Here is a 23658-nt window from a genome sequence, read left to right on the forward strand (position 1 = left end):
GCGGCGGCGCCCTCGACCAATCGCAGCGGAACTCGCCCTGCGCCGCCAATGAGCGACGCGTACGGAGGCGGGGCGCAAAAATGAGGTCACGCACGACGTAGGAGGACTCGGGAGTAGGACAGCTCGAGCTCCGTACCGGGAGCAGTGTGTCAGTGTGGTCGTGGTCACGTCGGTCCATGAATTCACGCCTCTTTAACACATATTTTAATGTGCCGAGCGGAAAACACACGGAACGCGTGGCACCCACGGAGCAGACCCCAGGACACATTTCTGCGGCACGGGTGAGTGCTTTTTATTACTTTACAAATCAGTAGTACAATGAGAACATGAAAAAAATGTTTGCATAACATGTGAGGCAGTGCGCATGCGCGCCCTCCAATGCTCTCCAACTGTAACGTTTTGTCACAAAGAGGAGTTTATTAAATGTGTCAAAGTGTCGCGTAGAAGCCGGAAGCCGTTTCTTCTAGAGACACTGATGTTGAAGTTTTTTTGGGTTTTTTTTTTCGAGTAAGTTCTTACTTCTGTAAGAACTCGAGTCGAGAGAAGAGGGAGAAACTTGTGTTTATATAACAGTGATTCTGCAGTGAATCACACGGCAAACAGCAGCTACTAACAGTGAGTCTGCTTATTTTTTATTTATTAAAATGTAACGATAACATTTAATAACGACCTGTCCATGATTTCTGCAAGCCAGGTGACAGACTAGCCGAGTGATTTTAATCGCGTTTTTGTGCATGTAAAACAATGAATGTGTAGCAGGACTTCTAATAACTTAGTTTATTTAAATCAAATGTGACATCCTCGCAGAACTCATTTTAGTAACCTTGTCAAAGTGACATAAATTTATATATTCAACTTTGGCAGCTTTGTGACAACTCTGACCTCTACTGATGTTTGGAAGCAGATCAATATGAGCTCTGGACCTGGTGAATCATGACATGATAAACAGAAACCCCGCCGCGTAACTCTACCAGACACGTATTTAATTTAAATGAAATTGTCACAGTCGGCTTTTCTCACTGAACGTGTAATTTTGCAGCTAAAACTACTTTTATTCCCTCTGATTTTTTTTTATTTACACAAAGTGATGATGAAATGATCAGTTATCAGCTCCAACTCCTGTCATTTGCTTAGTACCTGTCGGCATCTACTAGGTGTTCATTTCAGCTGTGGATCTGTAAATGCTGTGATCAGTTTCTTCCGTCATGTTCAGCAGATTAATAAACTTCAGTATTAATAACTAGTAGTGCCTCGTTGTTGGAGTTATCTACAGTAATAAGTACCGACCCAGTTATTCTTCGCCGCTGTAATATGGAACCGCCCAGAGGTGTCGCTGTTTCCCCCTTTCGGGAGATGTGGGGTTTATTGTGACTATGAGTAATTAACACTTTGAATTTTCATTTTAATTTCCAGGTAAAATTGATATAATCTCAAACTTTTTCATTAAAAACAAAAAAAACACTATTATACTGAGGCACTTTCTGTAAAATTTAGTCGTGGTCTGTATCACTGCCAACCTGTTTTTTATGTCCAGTATTTGGTGTGAGCTCTTTATTAAAGCCAAGTAAATTATTATAAGACAAAATTTGATTTTTTTTTTTTTGAATTTCTTCCTTTGAAACAATGTATAGTTGGCAGTAATAATTTTAGTCTTTTGCTGTTTATTTAGTTGATAGCTTTTGCCCGAGGCGACTGGGAGTGATGGGTAGGATTAGACTTGCTGTGTTGCTGAGGATTTCTTACCAACAGTATTAAAATAATCACTGTGTGCACACTGTCACGGGCTGTAATGGATGGGCTTAAAGAATGGGCACAAACCCGTTCGGAAGCTACTTGAGGATGGGTGAGGAGACTTGGCATGTAGGAGGATACACTCTTCGTTCATCATGGTCGTGTTCCTAGAAAACTCGCAAGTGACACTGTGACCCGGTCACTAATCAGCCGTCACATGTCATGGTTATAGATGCAAAAGCCCAAAATAACATTAAAAGTATTACTTGAGCGTGGGCTACACTCTCTCAGATTAGTCAAACCCAATTAGCATAAATGCAGGAAATCCCACCCCCACAATGCAGTGATTTGTATCCCTGCAAGAATTTTGAGCTTAGATTATTTATCAGAAAGCCTTAATATGCACTTTAAAACACTTTTTGGGGGCAAATCATTCTTAAAGTGCACCTCCAGAGCCAGAATGGTCTCTAGACTTGTAAATAATGGCATTTCTGAACAGTGTAGGCGCAGTGTTTACCGTTATGGAGTATAAATCAGCCCTTTCAGATGACCCCTGCCTGTGTGTTCTGTTCTAAATACTGCACTTAAAACTTCCACCGCTGCAGGCAGGCACATTGGTGGGCTTCTAGGGTGACACACACATCAACTTTCCTGTTCAGCAGAGTTTTCAGCACATATGACGTTGGCTGGGTCATGTCCTTCTCAACTCCTCTTTCTGAAAATATGAAAAAATGGTTTAAAAAAAAAAAACATGTCTTTCAGAGATACTTATTGACTGAAGATGTTCTTTTTATTTTCCTACTTTTTCAGTGTTTCTGCCCAAAATAAACTTTTACCCTTCCCTTACTGTCAAATACCTTGCTCAAGGGAACTGCCAGAGCTCCCCCCCATGACTCGAACCAGCAACCTTCAGTCTGTGTAGTTGTCCAGTATGCAAGCTAAAGTAATGAGAAATGTGGAGTATATTCCTACCCGTGTATATTACCGCATGCATAACATGGTTCGCGGGTGTTTTATGTTTAATTGTTTGAGCTCATCAGAGGAATGTTGGTTGTAATAAAAATGATATGATGGGGAAACGCAGGAATGAGAAAATGAAGGGAATGTTCAAAAGGGTATAAAGTTATTTGCATTTATATATTATGCTGTCAAAAATGCATATTGATTTTGATAGTACGGTGTAGTAAAATGTAGGTGTAAATCTGCCTCCACAGGGCCCTGAGCCAACAGGGGTAGTTGGGACTGCTGGTTATTACTCTGAGTGTTCAGTGATGCCAGGGCCTTGTGACTGCATTGCATAAAGGCTGCGCTATTCCTGCATCGTTCTACGAAAACCATTTTGTTTCATTAATGTTAGAAAAAGATCCTGAGGTGGTGGTTATGTCACTCGTGTCTCATGGAAAACACTCCCATCGCTGGCACTTTTTTTTTTTTTTTTTTTTTTTCTCTTCTCTCTCTCTCCTTTGCAGTTGTGTAACTACTGAGACCAGAGCTTCAGCCAGACATTAAGGCTGATTTTTCTTGTTAGGGTTTTTTGGTCCCGATTTGTTGTGTGGTGTGTGGGGGTTTTTTTTTTTCTTTCTTTCTTTCCAAATAACCCAACAAAGGTGAGAGGAAAAACAGACATGTGTCATGTCATCCCACACACCTGTATATGGATGAACATGAGAAGTGCAAACACTGAACATGGATCCATGTGATTTATGCACGTCATTGATTTAATGACATTTTAAGATGCTTGACTCCTCTTTGAATAATGGAGAAAAGTGATGCGTTTCCAGCGGGTTCCGACCGAGTGGGAGGTGAACGGATCGTGGGGAATGTGAGAGAAGATCTTTACGCTGCGTGTTATTCTGGCTGTGCAGCGGGTGCTGAGAATGTGATGACGCACAGAGGTTGCCCCCCCCGCCCTGCCCTGTTCTCTTGGGATCTGGGAATTGATCATAATCATTTCCCTAAATTACACGTTCATATTTCACCCTTTCCGTGCATAGGAAAGGAAAACTCACCTCCCCCCAATAATGGTGCCCCCATCCAGACCAAGCAGTTCCCATCAAGATCCTATCGTGTGTGTGTGTGTGTGTGTGTGTGTGTGTGTGTGTGTGTGTGTGTGTGTGTGTGTGTGTGTGAAAGATTGCTCTGCAGTAGATTGACATCCATTGAAAGGTGCACCCACCTCAAACCCTATGTTTCCAGGATAGGCTCCTGACCACCGCGACCCTGCACTGGACAAGCAGTCTTTGAAAAAGTGTGGATGGATTTTTTTTTTTTTTATTTAAATTCTTCAATGGATGTATAAACCTACATGTCGCAAGGTAATAAATATAATTTGTTTGCTTGCTTTTCCACAATGTCTTTCTCATGACCTAAAAACAGAGGTCACAGTAGGCGGAACATGGAGAACAGCGATTACATGACTGCAGATGGTGAAACCAGACATGCAGCATCGAGTCTCAGCAAGTGCACAGTGTATTACGATGGCGTGAGGCCTCCTGCTAGGAGAAATTTGATGTGCGTAACATTCTCGTTGACCACAGCATACGTACGATCAGGATGAAGCATGCATAAACGCACGCTGTCTGAAACCGCTTGCCCCAAGGGGGGTCGTGGCGAACCGGAGCCGACACGGGGCGCAAGGCTGAAGGGGGAGGGGTCACACCCCAGATTGGATGCCAGTCCGCCGCAAGGCACCCCAAGCAGGACTCGAGCCTCAGACCCGCCCATGCATAAAACCAGAAGCAACATTTTTGAAAAATAGCGTTGAGGTGACGGATGACATAAAAACACTTAGAGCCAGAGCGCCTGTCTTCTACTGCATTAATAAGGACAGCTTGCAAGGGGGTCGCATGTCCAACTTGTATTTATTTAACGTTTTTTCCTGCTTTGTTTCAGAGATAATGGAGGAAGGGTGGAACATTTGATAGTAATGGTTACAGCTCTTGCCTTTACATCCAGAAGGTTGCCAGTTTGAATCATACCTACTGTCGTAGTACCCTTGAGCCAGGTACTTACCCTAAATTAGTCCAGCAAATGAGCTAAATTGGTAAATCGGTGTCAGTAGCTTTATGCTGTCATTTTTGAAGAGTAGCGTCAGCTTGATGAATAAATGTAAGGGTTTGTGGGTGTTCCTGTACTCTACTGTAAAAATGCCCTTTTAGTCACTATAGTACAGCTGGCGCTGTAGTGGTTAGAGCTGCTGCAGGTTGGAGTTAAACCTCCTGCTGTAGTGCAGTTGAGCAAGGTACAGGTGGTCCCCCATTTACAATGGGGTTACGTTCCGCGAAACCCATCACAGGTTGAAAATGTCATATGTCAAAAATGCATTTAATACCCTAATACACACCTCTGCATGACAGACTGGGAGATGCGGGATCGCTGCCGCTGCCCAGCGTCGCGAGAGAGTATCGCTCCGCATATTGCTTGCCTGGGAAAAATATAAATTCGAAATGCGCTTTCCACTGAATGTCTATCACCGGCTCACCATCGTAAAGCTGAAAAAATCCCAAGTCAAACTATTGTAAATCGGGGACCACCTTTACTTACTGTGGATTGCTTTGATTGATTTTATTAAAAAAAAAAAAAAAAAAAAAGGATGTGTGAATAAGAGGGTAAGTAATTTTAGGTAGCTTAACGCTGTAAGTCACTTTGGCAAAGAAAATAAGTATAATTATATAAATGACAACACTTTCAAAAACTTTTTGAAACAAAAAAATGCTTGCAAGCAATTTTCCCTGAGCCCTCTTGTCGCTTCACTGGCAGAACTATCACAATTTATTATTATTCATGAGACTCTGTTCAGCTGGATGCGTAGTGGTTAGAGCTGCTGCCGTTGACGTCCAAGGTTGTAGGATCAAATCTCGCCTCCAGCTGTAGTACCCTTGAGGAAAGCGCTTATCTTAAGTTGCTCCAGTACGAAGTTACCCAGTTATGTAAATGGGTGACTAATTGTAAGTTGCTTTGGGGGAAAGTGTCTGCTAAATGAATAAATGTAAGTTTGTGCAGGAAGTGTGTTACAGTGATTTACGCAGCTGGCCCCTCTTAGGGGTATAAATTCAGTGTAAGAATATTGATCAAGGCTAATTACAGCAGCAATCAAGAGTACTACAGCTGGAGGTGGGGATTGAACCTGACACCTTTGGGTCAGCAGCTCTGACCACAACACTGCCAGCTAGTAAGTCCGCAGAAAACTAATTTCATGAGCAACTCGGGCCTGTTTTATGTTAAATCCGGACCTTTTTGCACCAAGGAGGGACAGTTTGCCCTTGCTTTGTCCTTAGAGTCCTGGGCGGGAGTGTGCAGGTCCGAAAATGACACCCTTTAGGCACCGCTGGCCGTGACCATGTCTCACAGGGAGGTTTCGTGTATTTTCCGTAATGTTTGAAACCCAGCTTCGCATGCAGATGGCTTCAAATAGTTAAATAAACGTAGCGTATGTTTCACATTTTGGAACCCGTCCTTTTTCCCCGTTCTGGATTATGTCACAACAACACGGCTCGGCGCGCCACGTCCCTCGGTATTGCCCGCCGTACTGCAGGTGGGACGTGTCGCTGTCGTTTGAGCAGGTAACGCACACGCACGGACACACGCTCGTCTCATCCTCCGCAGGGGTCACTCTGGAATTATTCAGGTTAAGTACCTTGCGTAAGGGTGCCGCAGATGAGCTCTTAGGAGGACTCGCCTGCATTTCGAACCGCCGGGATACCTGCTGCCCTATTTGAACATCGGTACCTCCCTTTAAATCGCATAACGGCAGGTTATATCATGGCCTGACATGAATAAATGGGGAGTGAGTGTGGGTTTTGGGCGCCCGAGTTGTGCGACCTGACCCGTCGTGTTCCGCAGCTGATGTCACATCCCCAGACGTATCAGTATCACCTAGTTTGACTGGACTTCTATATTAATGTATAAAATTTCTTTACATTTGTGTAAAATGTAACATTGGTTGAAAACAAGTGTGTTTTATGTGATTTAATGTGAAACAGATGCATAAGTTGAAATGAACATCTGTGGAGGAGTGGATGATGGTGTAGTGGATAGAACTGGTGCCTCCTACCTGACACATCCAGGGTCAAGCCCTGTTTCCAACTGTATTACCTTTAAACAAGGTAATTTTAACTGCTCACGTCCAAAAAAAATAAATAAATAAATGAAAAGGCCCAGCTGTGTAAGTGGGCAAATTAGTGGGAGTATCAGGCAGCTGGTAGCATTGTGGTTAGTGCTGCAGCCTTTGGACCCAAAAGTTACAGGTTTGAATCCCATCTCCAGTTGTTGTACCCTTGAACAAGGTACTTACCATAAATTACTTCAGTAAAATTATCCAGCTGTATAAGTGGGTAAAATGGCTGTAAATACCTTAACACTGTAAGTCTCTTGGGAGAAAAGCATCAGATAAAGAAAAAATGTAAGTGGCTCAATTATATAAGCTGCTTCATAGGAAATTGTCACTTAAATTTGAATTGAATATGAAGTTTAGATGGCGGCATGTGGTTGGGACCAGGAATTTTTGTTGTTTTTTGTAAATCTAAAGTAATTTTTTCCAGTAAGTCACTAAGATCAACAATACCCATGTCTCTTGATTTATTCACTGGCTAGGTTTGGAAAAAGTCTCAGATACCTGTTATAAATAAAGAACACCCAGAATATCATTCTCCTTTCAAATAATCTGCCAGTCCACAGGAAAGAGCGGCGCTGTGAACGTTTGCTCGTGGGAAGTTCCTGAGGTTCTTGATAAGAGTCCGGAGAGCTGGCCGGTGTGCCCCGTCCCGGGTCATCGCCATGACAACCAACAACCAGGTCCTTTCAGTGTAAATGTGAGGGTTGCCTTCATTTCACAAGCTGCCTTTCCTCTTGCCTAATAAACCCGTTATCTGTCCATCGTGTGTTTTTCTGGGTCTTTGGTTTCATTTCATCTGGGAAATAAAGTTTTCTTTCAGCCACAAACAATGGAGTTGCTATGTATTTCCCAGAATGCCTCACAGTGTCAGGTCTGAACAAGGAGTGGTTTGCCTTCACATATTTAGCTGATGCTTGTAAGTAAGGAATTTATAGTGTTTTGCCCCTTTGTACAGCTGAGTAATTCAGGATAGGTATCTTACTTAAAGGCATTAGAGTAGCCGCTGGGATTTGAACCAATAACCGCTACCTCCCACAGAAGAAGTGCTAACCACTGCACTATATGCTGTGCCTGTTTGTAGTGTTGGTGTCTTTCTAGGGGTTGTGCAGCAGGAAGGGGGTTCAAACTTATAACCTATAGAGTGTAAGACAACACCCTTTTAACCACCTTGTCACTTCATGCCCCAAACAGTCAAGAGACGGTTTGTCGAAGCCGTACTGTAGGGATTCTGAGCTTGGAAAGAGTGAATTTCTGTATAGGGACTTGAACCCCAGACCCTCAGATTAAAAGGCCGCTGTGTTGCAGTCAAAACTCCTTGATCTACCTACTCTGTTTCTCCGCTCTAATTTTACCACACTTACCACTTCAGAACCCCAGTTTGATTCAGGTTAACCAAGTAATCAGTTTGTACATATTTCCATAAAATGTTCTGAATCATTCTGTGCGCGAAGATCATTCTTTATCAGAGTGTTTATTCACGGCTCTCAAAAAACATTTATTTTTCCAGCCCTTTTATTTACCACTTTTCACTAGGTATGTCATCTGTTCCATTGCAAAATGTTGTATGTGTAACCGCATGAAAAATAGAAGCAAAATCAGTTCTTTGTGAGATCAAATACCTTTGTAAGATCAATATTACTAATATTGATGCAATAAAATTCATAAATAAGAAAAAAAATTTAAAGTATTGTGTACGTGTTCGAATGTCATTAGAGGTCTGAAATAAATTCATGTAGTGATAGTGTGGCCATCGCTCTGGCTGACTGGGTACAGATGTTCTCCTGAGAAGAACTGGTTTTCCATCCCTGGTTTGGATCCATTTGGGTACCGGTTCACTGTCCTTAGAGCCGTGCCTCATCGTCGCTGTTGCATTGTGGGACCGAGCGGGTCAATTACACAGCAGGTGGACACATTAGCTACATATAGGGCAGAAGAAGCCCCGCCCCAAATTGAGGAACCAGTTCAATCCGGTTCAGTCGTGTCCAGAGTCGAGAGCTTCGGATCTCCGGGTGTGCTCCCTTATCAGCCTCCCCGGCAACGCTTTGTTCTACCAGCGCCACACTCTCTGCTAATGGTCGAGTGACCCACCCACTCTCGCTCCAAAGGTCTGCGTCAAACTCAGTGCACCTGGAAGAGCCTCGGGTTCGAGCTCCAGCGCTTATGTCTGCGGAGGGACCGCTTCTGCGGTACGACTTGGACCGAGTGTGTCGGCGCTTTAGGGATCCGTCGGTCCAGTTGACTGCGTGGCCTTTAGCGGTGGATGATCCTTGCTAGCGTAGAATGGGAGTTGAACCCTTCATCGGTAGCACACGGTTAACCAGAGGTCTCGATGACACGCAGCTTGAGAAGTATTAGCTGAGGACGGTATTGGCCTGACTGGCGGAACTGATCCTCAAGTGAAACTATCTCTTTGTAGGGGGTTATAAACTAGCAAATAAATAAATAATAATAGATGTGTATTTACATTTTTTTTTTCCGTTTAGCACTTTTCATGTTGCTGGTTCACATCCTTCCAGTAGCTCCTGTAGAAGTGATGTTGAAATACCAAATACATCGATAATCGTAGCAGATGGTGCTGGACTCACTTATGCGGCGATCAGGAGAGAGGTGGCTAAGTGACTCTCAAAGAGATGGGTTGAGACCCCTCTTGAATGTGTGAGGGATTCAGCAGCTCTGAGGAACAGAGGGAGCTCATTCCACCGCATCGGGGCCCAACCCAAGAGTCACTGGGCTTTCCCCTTCAGACACCTAGTGAGTGGGACCACCGAGGGCTCAGAGATGAAATAAACTGCATAATTATTTTTTTGCAATTTTTAGTATTTTACTGTTTTATAAGTGATTTGGCGCCTCGTACCAAGAACTGGAATGAGGTTATTGCTTCATAAATGTTATTAGGACTTTTATCCCTTTTAGTCATGCTGGCTGACCTTTTTGGGCTTTATAGTGATGTTTTCCCCTTCAAGGCAACTAACTAGTGAGGTGGACCCAGACTGTGGCCGTGCAGAAAGGGCACAGACACACAGGCTGTGCTCAGGATTGATGTCCTCGGTCTGGCCTTTGAAGCTCGGCCGCGTGTCCCCTGGTTAGAGCGAGCGGAGCTCTTCTGGACTTTGATTCAGTCCCCGCCGGGCAGCTCCGCTTTGCTCCATGGAAGGGCACCAGACTGAAGGTGTTTACTGCTCAGGGATTTCATCACACACCTGTGTTCATGGGGTCTGATCCAACCGTGTCCCGTTTATAGGAGGGTGGAGGGTTTTGAATTCAAACGTGAGCAAAGCCCACAAGTTACGTTTTGTTCAGACAAATATAACTGCGTTTCTCTTTTTGTTTGAACATAATCGTATTTCTGCCATGGATCGGTGTCCCATCCTGAAGAGCCTTGCGCCCAATGTTTCCAGGATAGGCTCCGGATCCCTGCAACTCTGCTTAGGACAAGTGGTTCATTGAATTGGATGGGTAGATAATCATTTTCTGGCTAATGCTGTGCTTCTGTTTCCCTGCAGGGGACCCTGTCCTTGGGAATCGATGCCATGTGAAAGCCCCTGATCCCATTCCTTCAAGAATTCGCGCTACTCCATGGCTGAAGGTCCGGACACCAAGCGTTACCTGTTTGCCTCCCTGGAAGGTTCCGACGCGTACGCTTTGAACCAGCAGCGGAGAATGAGCGGCTTCGGCGACGGTCACGGCCTGGCCTCCGAGGGCAGCGACAGCAGCCAGGAACCGTCGGCCTCGCCGCACGGCAACCGGCAGAGCACGCACTCGCTGCACGAGGACGTTGAGATGAACGGCAGCGGGACCGAGTCCCACGGCAACGAGTCCAACGGCAGCTCCAACGGCAACGGCAAGGACTCGGCGCTGCTCGAGTCGTCGGGGAGCAACAAGAGGTGAGTCATCCCTCACGTTTGGACGTCATCTTCACGATCCTCTCCGTCCCACAGAGGACTAAGAGGGAAATGGAAACGTGTTCCTGTGCGGCACCGAGTTTTGTGGTATTGCCCAGGCTGCCCTCTGGCCAATTGCCGCCAACACCAACAGTGTGGTTAAGGGATTTCTTGATTTCTGTTCTGGGTGAGACTCTTTTTGGGGGGCCCTCTGGACGGAGGGTACAGGGTCCCTGTGATTTGACCTTGGCACTGCCCACTGAAAGCAGGCCCACCTTTCACGTGTCGCTCCCCTCTCTGTCGAACCCGTGTTGCTCAGTGCTGAGCGACTATATTCAGCATCTCATCCCTCAACCATTGGTATGATGAATCATTTCCAAGGAGGAAGGGGAAACACCGCTGGGCTGAGGGTGCGAGCCATTCCTATGGCAACAGATCTGTCCGGAAGAGCGTTTGCGTACGGAGTGTGTGGGAGAAGGCGTCGTGGTCCTCAGCCTGGAGCAAAGGGGTCTCCAGCGACTTCCGAACACACACCACGACTGGAGACAGGCCCACGGGCTTCGTGCCTCACCTCGCACCCCGTTAGAAGAAACAGACGTTCACTTGGATCTCTCCGGAAGCACGTCAGTTTGTGTCAGCGCCATCTGTGCTTCTGTCAGATGCGCCAAACGGAGTTTCCACACGTGGCGAACAGTACATTTAATTTTAGCAAAACTGAGATTTACTAATTCTCCTGGGATGTGGGTTCGGCTCTAGGTTCGAATTCCGTGGAACCTGTCCAGAGGCTGCACGTTCTCTTCTTTCTCACGTTGCGTTCACGTTCGTTTCCTCCAGGTGCTCTGGTTTCCTCCCACAGTCCAAAGACGAGTTTTGGGTGGACTGGTCACTCTAAATTACTCCAAAGCATGCGTAACTGAATAAGTGTGTGGTTGCTTCGGCATAGCGTATCCAGGGTGCACCCTCCCTCACGCTCTACACTGTGGACCCCTGTGACCCTGCACTGTACCGTACAAAATAAACTGTCCTCCTGATTGTTCTTGGACTTTACCGGAGTACACAACAACAATCTGGCTGCTTAAGGTGCTTATTTACAGAAGCACCCCCCCCCATTCGCAATCCAGCTTGGAGTGCTGAGTCTAAACAGAGCTGCGCGTAGAGTATAAATAGAGGTACTTACCTTGCATTACAGCTATATTTGTGAAGATATGTTCTATTTTTAAGCTCCTTTCGGCGCTATAAATACAGAGTGCAGTGAGTGTAGTGAGTCCAGTCCTGCTGTGTAGGCTGTTGCTCATTATAGCTCCACTTGTGTATTAATGTTCCTAATTTGGGAGGGTCAATCTTCTTAGCGAGCTCAAGTTCATTGTGCCACGCTGCACTCGGGGAAGCTGTCCTGCTCACACCCTTGTGCCCCTCGCTGGACGTGGCCGGAGATCGGGCTCCGCCCAGTAAGCGGTGGAGATGACGATGCGCTTGGAGAGGATGGGTGCTCATGTAATGGTGGCGGGGACGATGAGAAAAGGTCGTCAGGTCCGAGTCGGGCGGAGCAGATAGAAACGAAAGGTATTAAACGAAAGGCTCTGAGTGGTGATGGGAATGAAAACTCGACACTCTTTGCTGTCTTTTTGGTCGCGTGCAAAGAACGGCAGAGGTGATGGGAACGCGCTGGAAATCGCGCCAGTCGTCCATTGCCAAGAATGATGCGTATTAGTTTATCTGTATTATTTTCACGTGTGATTTCAGTTTTGTGTTTTGTGTCTCCCCCCCCCCGCCAAACAGCTCCAACTCCCACAGCCCGTCACCGCCAAGCAGCAGCAATGCCTTCAGCCTCCTGAGCGCCAGCTCCGAGCAGGACAACCCATCCACCAGCGGCTGCAGGTCCGTCGACCACGAGCGCTCAGCCCTTTCTGGGTTTCTGTCTCTCTGCCACTTCCCTTTAAAACCCTCTTTTCCTGTTTGTAGTTAAAGTTAAGTATCTGCTTGGTACTTTTAAATAATGGTAATAGACATGGGTGGCACAGCGGGAAGCACTGGTGCCTCACGGCTCTTGGGCTGCAGGTTTGGATCTGGCTCGGGCTGCGTGTCGTTCCCATGTCTTCCCTGTGTTTGGATAAGTTTCCACCGCAGTCCAAAGACACACATTTTGGGTGGATCGGTGACTCTAAATTCCCCAGAGTGTGTGTGTGTGTGTGTGTGTGAGATTGCCCTGTGATGGAGTGGTGTTCCCTGCCTCACACCTCTTGCACCTGGCACTGATGCTTTGGATACACATACATGTTCCATGTTGAGCTGTTTGCGTGTTTGTCATCTTGGTTGTCGCCCACGTCCCGTGACTCAGACGTGACGTTACTCCGGTGCGGTCGGCCGGTCCGTAGGAACGAAGCGAGCTGAACGGAAGCTGAATTCCGCGGTCTGACCTGGTTCTCTGATTCCGCCCTGCAGCAGCGAACAGTCAGCCAAGGCCAAGACACAGAAAGAGCTCTTCAGGACCCTGAAGAAGCTGAAGGTCCACCTTCCTTCGGAGAAGAGGAACAAGGGGAAGTCGAGCACGCTGAACACGCTCAAATACGCGCTGCGCTGCGTCAAGCAGGTCAAAGGTCAGACCGGAGTGTGTGTGCATTGAAAGGAATTACAGCCCAGTTAGTATGAGTTGAGGGCAGCAGGTGGCGCAGTGGTTACAGCTGTCACCAGGCAACTGAAGCACCTGGGTTCAGATCCCATCTCCTGCTGTTGTACACTTGAGTAGGGTACTTACCCGGAATTAACACGGTAAAAATTATCCGGCTGTATAAATGGGTAAATAGTTATGTATTAATTAAATAGATTAATAATTACTGTAAAGTAATTAAAGAAGTGGGTTAGTGTACAAAAAGTGTCAGACAAATTAATAATAACTGCACAACTTCAATTGATGCCAAAATGGTGGTGCAGATTTTTATAGCTTAAAAGAAAGTTTGTTCTGGTGTCTGTCTGCCAGTAGCAGAGTGGATAGTGGTGTTAAGCTCTGTGTGTGTGTGTGTTTTTTTTTTTTCAGCCAATGAAGAGTACTACCAGATGCTGATGACCAATGAAAACCAGCCACCAGGCCTGGACGTGAGCTCCTACACCATCGCCGAGATCGACAGCATCACCTCGGAGTACACGCTGAAAAACACGGTGAGTGTAGGTCGCACAGGGCGCGCTGCCGACCCGTCCTGTCCCGTCCTGTCCCATCCTCTTCCTCTTAACACACCTTCATTCTCCTTGTCATACGTGGGATCAGCCTTCTGTTGTGTCACCCTGGGAGGATGCGGTAGGCGGTAGGCGGTAGGCCACGCCCCCCTCACCAAGACCGATGGCCGTACCTGGTGAAGGCTTGTTAAGGCTAAATGAGTACCACGTGTGGCCAGTTAACCCCAATGAGGATTCTGTTGAAAAGGAGGCCCAGCAACCCAACTGCACTCATTTCATTGAGCAGTCAGTGTTTGGGTTTCTACAGCGGGCTTGGAGTTCTTAGCAATTTTTAGTTATGAATTACAACTTGTAGTAATCCTGTTGTTGGGTTTTTCTTTTCCCCCTGTACTTTTAGTAAGTATGAGAAGTCAACTGTAAGCGTGCATTGTTGCTTCGCATCTCGGCTTTGAACATGGGTTGGTCTCTGGTCATTAAGTGTAGTGTTTCTGTCCCCCGCTTGCCAGGACATCTTTGCTGTTGCCGTGTCCCTGATAACAGGCAAGATCGTGTACATCTCAGACCAGGCGGCCTCCATACTCAACTGCAAGCGCGACGTGTTCAAGAACGCCAAGTTCGTGGAGTTTCTCACTCCTCAAGATGTGAGCGTCTTTTACAGCTTCACCACACCGTACCGTCTGCCGTCCTGGAGCATGTGCACGGGGGCAGGTACGTCTGCAGCTTGGACCCTTCTTGGGCATATGTGGGCTGAGCGGCGGTTACAGTGCTGAAGGGTTCGTCCGCCGTTGGGCGACTTGTTTCCGGTATTTCTGGAAGCTGGGGCCAGATTTCGCCAGCAGTGGAGAAACAAGTCTCAAATGTTTCTTTAAATTGAAAAAAACCTGGGTTTTATTTTTTCCTTACCTGTGCCTGGAAATGGTGTAGTATTGTAAATTAGTGTGACTTTAATTTCATTCATTGAATTTCTAAGCCTTTCTCTCTAACTTGTGTTCTCCTCTTTCTGCCAGACTCGTCTCCATCAGATTGCATGCAGGAGAAATCGTTTTTCTGCCGTATCAGGTGAGCTGTCCTTTCCAGGCAGTTGCCTGCCCATGCTGGACGTGCAATGCTTTTTTCCCTATGGATTTGTCCTTTCCTATAATTAAAATGCTCTTGCTGGAAAGGTCTGTCGCTTCCTTTACCATGGACACAGAGCTGCAATACCAGGTTCACCCTACCCCCTAGTGGAGCTCTGAGTAGTGGCAGTTGTGCAGTTGGAGTCCAGTCCACAGCTCTTCAGTCATCAAATGACCCCCTTCCCTGACTACTGTGATATGCCATTTTAGGCTCCCCCCCCCCAAAAAAAAAACCTTCATCTGTGTTGATAGTTAAATGTTAACATGGATTTAATTGCTTTTTTTTTTTTTTTAATAAAACTTCCCGTAGTTGCCTAACCTGTTGCATTGTCTATCCCTTGGCAGTGGAGGGAAGCAACACGAAGGGGACCTGCAGTACTACCCCTTCCGCATGACTCCCTACCTGATGAAGGTGCAGGACACAGAGGACCAGATCTGCTGCCTCTTGCTGGCTGAAAGGGTGCATTCTGGGTATGAAGGTATGGTGTCACTACTGCAGTACTACTGGTGCCTTAGCCTGCTTTAGCCAAGAAGACATTCAGCTCACTATTTCTCCCCCCCCCCCATCCAGCTCCAAGAATTCCTACAGACAAACGGATATTCACGACGACACACACCCCCAACTGTGTGTTTCAGGATGTGGACGAGAGGTGAGTGGTGCCTTCCTGGTTGCTGCTTTGACTTCATCAGCCTACAGGTGTCTCCACCTGGCCACCATGTGATCACTCGCTGATCTGTTGGGTTCTAGTCCCCAAGTACTGCACGGTGTACTAATGCACCCGGATCCCTTCCTACCAGAGCCGTCCCCTTGCTGGGCTACCTGCCGCAGGACCTCATCGGTACACCTGTACTACTCCACCTGCACCCGAATGACCGGCCCCTCATGCTGGCTGTGCACAGAAAAAGTGAGTGAAGTAAAACAAGTTCATCTGGAAGAACCTCTGTTGGAAGTCATAGCAGCCCTTAGTTGAGATGTTGGGTTCTGAAGCAGTTTTGAACTTGTCTCCTTGGCAGTTCTGCAGTACATGGGGCAACCCTTTGACCACTCTTCAATCCGCTTCTGTACCCGAAACGGCGAGTACGTCACCCTGGACACGAGCTGGTCCAGTTTTGTGAACCCCTGGAGTCGCAAGGTGTCTTTTGTCATCGGCCGACACAAAGTCCGCATGTAAGTCGGCCTTCTGCTCTTGGTTTCAATCTTCGCTCTGTAACCGTGTGGAAACGTGGGCTGAGCGTCGGTCTGTTGTGCACAGGGGCCCTGTGAATGAGGATGTGTTTGCCGCCCCTGCCTTCACGGAGAGCAAGATCGTGGACTCGGACATCCAGGAGGTCACAGAGCAGATCCACAAGCTGCTGCTGCAGGTGCCTTTCAGCACCAGATGACTTCTCACATGCACGTTAGGAGCGAGTTATGCATGGCACTTAACTCCTTATCTGCAGTACCCCATGGCTCTGGGCTTCTGTGGAACTGGAGCATCTGACACTGTGCTTGTCCGTCCTTAGCCTGTGCACAACCTGGGGTCCAGTGGGTACAGCAGCCTGGGAAGCAACGGCTCCCATGAGCAGCTGGTCACGGCAGCCTCGTCCAGCGAGGGCAACGGCCATGGTAGCGAGGAGATGCGCAGGGACATGCCGGTGAGTCTTGGGCACTGAATCGAGGAAGAGGCCTAATGTGGGCTCACGGCTTCTTTAGTAAGATGGCTAGCTTGGGGTCCAAAAGGTATGGTAAACCGCAGCCGAGTGGCAGGCGGTCCTAGCCAACCTGAAAGGTTCGAATGTGCTGTAGTACCTCGAACCACATTGCATGCCCTAAAGTAAAAATTGCTGTATGTAGCTTAATCTCTTTAAATGGACGTCCTCTAGGTGACGAGTGCCTTGAAGTGTCCTTTAATCGTTTCTCCTTTGGACAAATCTCAGAAGGCAACACTGTAGTTACTAAACTGCTTTGATCCAGCCCTTGAATTGGAAGCTAATGTGACCATGTGTCCCTACAGCGGTCCTTCCAGGAGATCTGCAAAGGGGTCCACATGAAAAACAACGATCAGATCTTCATGGGCTCATCAAGCAAGTCTGACTTCAGGAAAAACCTTGACAGTAAGACACTTTCTACCCTCACGTATGAACTCTCTCAAAGTGCGTTAAAGGCATCCGGTTTTGTTCTTTGAGTTCACCTGTAATTCTTCCACCGCCTGCGTTCTAACTTGAACCTGTTGTCCATCAGGGCTGGAGCCGTGGGGTCCGGCTGTGCGACCCAAAGAGTCCTCTCCCTCTGCTGGGGGCAAGGAGGGCACAGCAGGCCTGCAGGACAGGACGGCAGTGCAGGAGGAGCTGACCTGCAAAGACCAGACAGTTTATTCCTACCAGCAGATCAGCTGCCTGGACAGTGTTATCAGGTCAGGAGCCAAATGTCAGCTGTTGCCAATGTTGGTTTGGGACCTGGGAAAACCTGTGGTCTTGATGTTCAAGAACTTGAACTTTCAATAAAATGCTCCAGGGAGGGAAAAGGCTGCTTTAATTGCAACAGAGCAGTTATTGGGTTGAGAGGGGGGCGGGACTTGGCCTTCAACCATGGCACTAGGAAAGGTCAACCACTGGGCATGTGACCAACACAGCACATGGACAGTAGTTCTTAACATATATCCAGAGCCCCTTTGCTGAGGATTTGGGTGCTTAGTGAGAAATGACCCAGTACACATGGTATCCCTGGGTAATACCCCCAGCAGCATCTGGGACAGTACTGCATTATCGAACTTATCTCCACTAAAGCAGGGATATTTCCACTAGGTGTAATGAGATACTATGTACATATCAATAATGATTAAATGCAGTCTGTAAATACTTAGTTTGAGGTCTCACTGTTAAAAGTACTAACCTTAAGCTATAACTGAACATGCAGTTCATATTAACACCCCCTTTGGAGATGGAACCCTATTTTATTCAATAGTTTGTTTTCCAAACTTTAAGTTTGGTTCCACTCTACAACAATCTGTGCTGCTCCCTCATGATGTGGAGTTTGAAAGGAACACATTCATACGCTGGAAACATATTAGCCCTAATGTCCAGAACTTTACTTTGTAGGCCAGGCCAAAACCATGAAGATTGTTTTGTGTTCTTGGGTGGGGCACAAAAACATACTTGTCTATTTTGACTCTGTAATTTATAAACCCCACCTTTTACACCATCATACTTGTTTGAAAATGCATACAATGAAATCAAGTATCCGCTGCACAACAGGTACCTATAAGCTGTGTGTGTGGTGGACTAGGTGTTTTAGAGAGCACCTGACCATGTGGTTCCCACTGTCTGTAGGTATCTCGAGAGCTGCAACATCCCCATCACGGTGAAGAGAAAGTGTCACTCATCCTCCAATACTACTTCGTCCAACTCGGATGAGGACAAGCAGAAGGGCGCCGACATCTCCGTGCAGGAGTCTGCAGGTGCGAGCACTTTACCCACAATGCACAGTCCACGAGGTATCTGGATCTCTGACCGTAACTTCTCAGAGTCAAGGGTGCTGGGCTCACGGACCTGCATCTTGGCCCTACAGAACATCTGCTCCTGGACCCGCAGCCGGGAGTCTCGGCGCTGAAGGACCCTCTTAAACCAGCAGGCCCCGTGGTGGGAGGGTCCTTGACCCCCTTGGCCCTCCCCAGCAAGGCGGAGAGTGTGGTCTCCATTACCAGCCAGTGTAGCTACAGCAGCACCATCGTCCACGTGGGGGACAAGAAGCCGCAGCCAGAGTCAGGTACCGGTCCACCGAACCTCAGCGACTTTAACCGGGAGTCGCAGTCACCAGAAGGTGCCTGGTTTGAGTTCCACTCTCTGACCCCTTTGTATTACTATTGACCAGAGCGCTTCCTCTGAGTTTACTCTAGTCAGATACCAAGATGTATAAAGAGGTTGAATATTCTGTTACTGTACATAGCCATGCAACACGTTCTTATATTAATTTATCTGATGCTTTTCTCTAAGTCAGCTTATATTGTGAGGCTGCTTTTTATTGATTTTAGCAGTTAAACAACGGTACAATTTTTTTTTTTTTTTTTTTTTTTTTTTTTTTTCCCTGGAGCCAATCAGGGTAAGCACCTTGCTCGGGAACTATAGCGGTAGCTGGGATTCAAACCAGCAATCTTCGGATATGCACGTGACAGCTCTAAGCACTAAACCACCCGGAGCCTCATTATTAGTAGTCATTTTCCATTGTTTTAACAGCTCATAAGAACATAATTTGCAGTGTGGCTAAATCTTTGCAGCCCCCACCCCCCAATCCAATCACAGCCGGCGTTGCTGACCGTGGATTTTTGCTTCTGCCAACAGAAATCATAGAGGATGTGGCAGAGAGTCCAGCTCCTGCAGCCACCCTCCTGCCGCCACTCCCTCCCACCCCCAGCCAGGAGAGGGAGCCCTACAAGAAGGTGGGCCTCACCAAGCAGGTGCTGGCAGCCCACACGCAGAAGGAGGAACAGGCCTTCCTGAGCCGCTGCCGCGAGCAGCTCCACGTCCTCTCCCTGCAGACGGAGCGCTCTCTGCACTTGCCCCGGCACCGCGGTCAGCCTGGTGCAGATGGTACGTTGGGTATCCGGGTTTTAAACCTTAATCCCCTGAGGTCAGATCTGCCGCTGGATCGCTGACCGTCACGCTTCTGTGTCGCCCAGGTACATCCGGCGTTCGAGGGACCAAAGAAGGGGGCGCTGCGGCAGAACCCGCTGCCAGGAAGGGCGGCCGCAATAAGAAGTCCAAAAAGCCCCGTATGAAGATGAACGAGTCGTCAGACAGCACCGAGTCCCACAGGAAACAGCAGCAGTCCCAAGCACCGCTGCTGCTGCGCCCGCCGCTGCAAGGCCTCAACCAGACGTCGTGGTCGCCCTCAGAAACCTCTCAGTCCACCTATCCCGTGGCCTATCCCGCAGTGGTGCCCGCCTACCCGCTGCCCGTTTACCCCGGCACCGCCGCAGCCGTGCCCCCTGCTGCTGATGCTCGTGTGCCGGGGATGGGGGAGAATCAGGGCGCCCAGGACCCACGCTTCCCCATGCAACCGTCACCCTACCCCGCTCCTCTGGTCACGCCAGTCATGGCTTTCTTCATGCCCAACTATGTGTTCCCCACGCTAGGGGGCACACCGCAGACACCCTTTCCGGCACAGCCAGCTTTCCCAGCGCAGCACACCTTCATCCCTCAAACCACGTTTCCAATGCAGCAGCCTTTTCCTAATCAGCATTCCTTGCCGGGCGGTGCCACCTTCCCGGTCCAGACAGTGCTGCCCCCCCAGCCGTTTAATTACGGCGTGCCTCCGGAGCCCCCGAAGGCCCCCACCCCAGAATTGCGGGACGGACTGTCGGGCTGCTCCACGCCCCCGTCGGCCGGCCGCGACCAGGCCACGCCCCCCCTCTTCGAGTCGCGCTGCAGCTCCCCCCTGCAACTCAACCTGCTGCAGCTGGAGGAAATGCCCCGCTCCGTGGAGAGGCAGGATGGCCCCGCTCCCCCTGTCAGCACCCAGGGGGGCGTCGTGGGGGAGAAGGGCGTCACCTCCAGCACCGGCCAAGCAGACAAAGTGCTCCAGCAGGTAGGAGAGAAAGGCACCCCCTACCCGCCAACCTGGCCAGGTGTTTTATTTATCGGTCGTGCCACATGCTGAAATTAAATTGGCATATTCAACAAGGGTGGCAGAAGCTGAAACAAGCCTCCCCCTTTCTCATCAACATGTATGAGTCATGGCGTTGACCGCTGTGATCTTCCTCCGTGCAGGTGGGCTCCCCAGATGAAGGCCAGCAGAGCGACGCCTGCTCCTCCTCCAGCGACCTGATGGACATCCTTCTCCAGGAAGACTCCCGCTCCGCCGCCGGTTCGGCCACCTCCGGCTCGGCCACATCTGGCTCCCTGGGCTCGGGCTCCAACGGCTGCGGCACATCCGGCACGGGTCAGTCAGTCCGCTGCTGCATCGCTGTTTTGCACGTGCATTGCGGTACTGCTGCCACATCTCTGGCCATAACTGCGTGCTGGGATTCCCACCTGCAGCAGTTAATTTTTAGGGCCCAGCTACTCAACTATCCCCCCCCCCCAATCTCCTTCCAGGGAGCAGCCAGACCAGCAACACCAGCAAATACTTTGGGAGCATCGACTCGTCAGAGAACGACCACAAGGGCAAGCCAGGCACGGACGCCGAGGACGGTCACAGCGTAGGATTCGCCAAGTACGTTCTGCAGGAGCCCATCTGGCTGCTGATGGCCAACGCGGACGAGTCAGTCATGATGACCTACCAGCTGCCGTCCAGGTGAGTAGATGAGGACCGGACCAATCCTGTGTCTTCAACAAATTTACATTTTCCAGCTGTTGACTCTGTGATCCAATCCCTTCACTCGCTGTGACCCCCCCCACCATGGGCACCATGTGCCCTGTTGGACATCAGCGAGTGTGTAACAGTGCTGTTCTATAGCCACGCAGTAACACTATTTGACCACATGATGGGGCAATAGAGCAACGATGACCTTCTTATTCAAACAATTCTGGCAGCAGTCCATGCTTGACATTAGAAAATGAGTTTTATTGGCCAAATTATTTTTGTGGCCATATTATCGTCTAAGGTGCTTTGCATTGTTAGGTTCATACATCAGTACTTTTACAATGATTTATCTGTTTATACACCTACTTGATTTTAGGGATTCCACCCAGGGTCCTTTATTTGTAGGGCAAAAACTCTAACCATTATGCCTCCTGCTGTTCCATAGAGTTAAAAACATATGTATTTGAGTGCGCTTTTTTTTTTTTTGAATTTAACTTTAACATGACTTTTAGGCTACATGTATAAACTATCTATGGACTGTTTGAGGACCCTCTTTGAAGGACCCTTCTCTGTGTTCAGAGACGCCCAGAAGGTGCTCAAGGAGGACCGGGAGAGGCTGAGGCAGATGCAGAAGAGCCAGCCGCGCTTCACCGAGGAGCAGAAAGAGGAGCTGGCTGAGGTTCACCCCTGGGTGAAGAAGGGAGGTCTGCCCAAGGCCATCAACCTCAAGGTAAAATTTCCTAGGACTTTGGAACGAGTGATGGGAGAGCGAGGATGGATGAGGAAGGATAGAGCCGGTTGGGGGTGGGGATTATCACGCATATCATATTTCACGTACATGACAGTAACAAACGTACTTGTGTGTCTGCATAGAAGTGCATGTGCTGCGAAGACCGTCAGCCGGACCCCATTGAGGAGGAGTTGCCCGACATGGAGCTGACCACACTGGGGGAGACCATCGAGGACAATGCCACCCGGAACGGGCATGAGGAAGCCGTGCTCATGGATCCCGCCCCCTTGCTGTGCAAATCCAAGGGTGGGGACACACCTGTCCTCCACCCCACAGAATCAAGCCCTTGCACACCCCTCCAGTGATACCAGCACCAGAACTGTGTCCTGAAGGTGCAGCCGGGAGGCCTCTGCCCCTCAGTCACCTGTCAAGTTGGCTCCATGTGTATGGAGTGCAGCGGGACGTAACGCACCTGTGTGTGCGGTGCCCGGCAGGGAGGGGTGGTGATTTGTGCGGATTCCTGAACATTCCGTGGTCCTTCTCCTCTTCCTGGACGGCTGGTCCCCTGAGCCGCAAACGTCTCTGTCTGTCTGTCTGTCTCTGTGTGTTTGAGATGCTTTCACGCAACTGCTGACATGGTCACACTTGTGTTCAGGGATTTACCCCGCAGCAGTTCAGTTATCACCCCCTCGTCTTCTCCCGGGGCTTTTATTTTAATGTTATATAGGAGAAAATCCATGAATGCAGTTGGTTAACGGAAATGGTGCTTTATGAGAGCATTTATTATTTTTATACATGCACTGAATATAGTAAGCTGCTCACGGTTTTCCTTAGGGGGAATTAGTTTGTTTAATCATGGAAACTTTACTTATACATTTGATACAGAATTTTTAAATACAAATGAATTGTTTGTTAGTCTATGAAAGTGATTTTAAATGAATGGAATCAAAGATTTTAAAATGAGAAACTGCCAATATTGATATAGGTTTTGAGTGCTTAAAAATGTAATAAATGTGCGGTAAATGTACGTTTGAAAAGAACTGCACGTAAAATATTAGTGGAGTGCAATTTACAAAGGAGCATGGTTTGGGGTGGGAACGGCAACTTATCTGCTGCTAGTATGGAAAAGGCGTTCGTTTGGAACACCGGGACCAGAACAATGTAGCCTCTCGTGTTCGACCTGTTCGGATCTCCTCTGTACTGTGAAAATCATGCAGTTTAATAGTAATACTTATCGCATTAGATGAAATTGTCTAAACTCACAGAACGTCAGGAGTTGAACTCTGCTTTAAAAAAAAATCCTTCCTCTTCTTTCATATCAGTTATGCTTCTTAGGTCAAGATTGTTAATGTCATAGTATTTTCCCGTTCTTTCCACGTCTGATGTCTCAAAATGCAAAGCAAGATTTCCATGCCACTTTTTTTTTTTTTTTTTTTTAAACATGTAAGGTATTTTTCCTGCAAGGCCGTCAGTGTCCCTACAATACTGTGGCAACTTGTTTTCTTTTACTGTCCTCCTAGTGTTTGTCATTCAGATGCCGCTTTAACATCCGGTTTTGTTGCTTTTTTTTTTTTTTTTTTTTTTTAATGTGTGTGAATGTTCCATAACACAGATTTAATAAAAAAAAAAAAAAAAAA

General features: G+C 47.9%; 1 protein-coding gene across 2 annotated transcripts; it reads left to right on the top strand.

Annotated features, from left to right (window-relative positions):
• The first annotated feature begins 122 nt into the window (after positions 1-122).
• Positions 123-23285, top strand: per2 (period circadian clock 2). 2 transcript variants are annotated; one of them, XM_018748853.2, is made up of 23 exons: positions 123-281; positions 10348-10728; positions 12505-12603; positions 13168-13322; positions 13760-13881; positions 14403-14604; positions 14904-14955; positions 15357-15490; positions 15583-15661; positions 15810-15916; positions 16026-16179; positions 16265-16373; positions 16515-16646; positions 17006-17105; positions 17233-17404; positions 18321-18448; positions 18559-18756; positions 19329-19577; positions 19667-20574; positions 20757-20928; positions 21084-21282; positions 21871-22021; positions 22165-23285. In XM_018748853.2, exons 2-23 carry the CDS (start codon positions 10421-10423, stop codon positions 22384-22386), a joined length of 4152 nt encoding a protein of 1383 aa, XP_018604369.2. In that variant the 5' UTR covers positions 123-281; positions 10348-10420; the 3' UTR covers positions 22387-23285. The 2 variants fall into 2 exon arrangements, with proteins under 2 accessions (XP_018604369.2, XP_018604370.2); XM_018748854.2 differs by having other exon boundaries at positions 22168-23285.
• Positions 23286-23658: the final 373 nt, after the last annotated feature.

The sequence above is a fragment of the Scleropages formosus genome, chromosome 10 (genome assembly GCF_900964775.1).
Source record: "Scleropages formosus chromosome 10, fSclFor1.1, whole genome shotgun sequence".
Classification (NCBI taxonomy): domain Eukaryota; kingdom Metazoa; phylum Chordata; class Actinopteri; order Osteoglossiformes; family Osteoglossidae; genus Scleropages; species Scleropages formosus.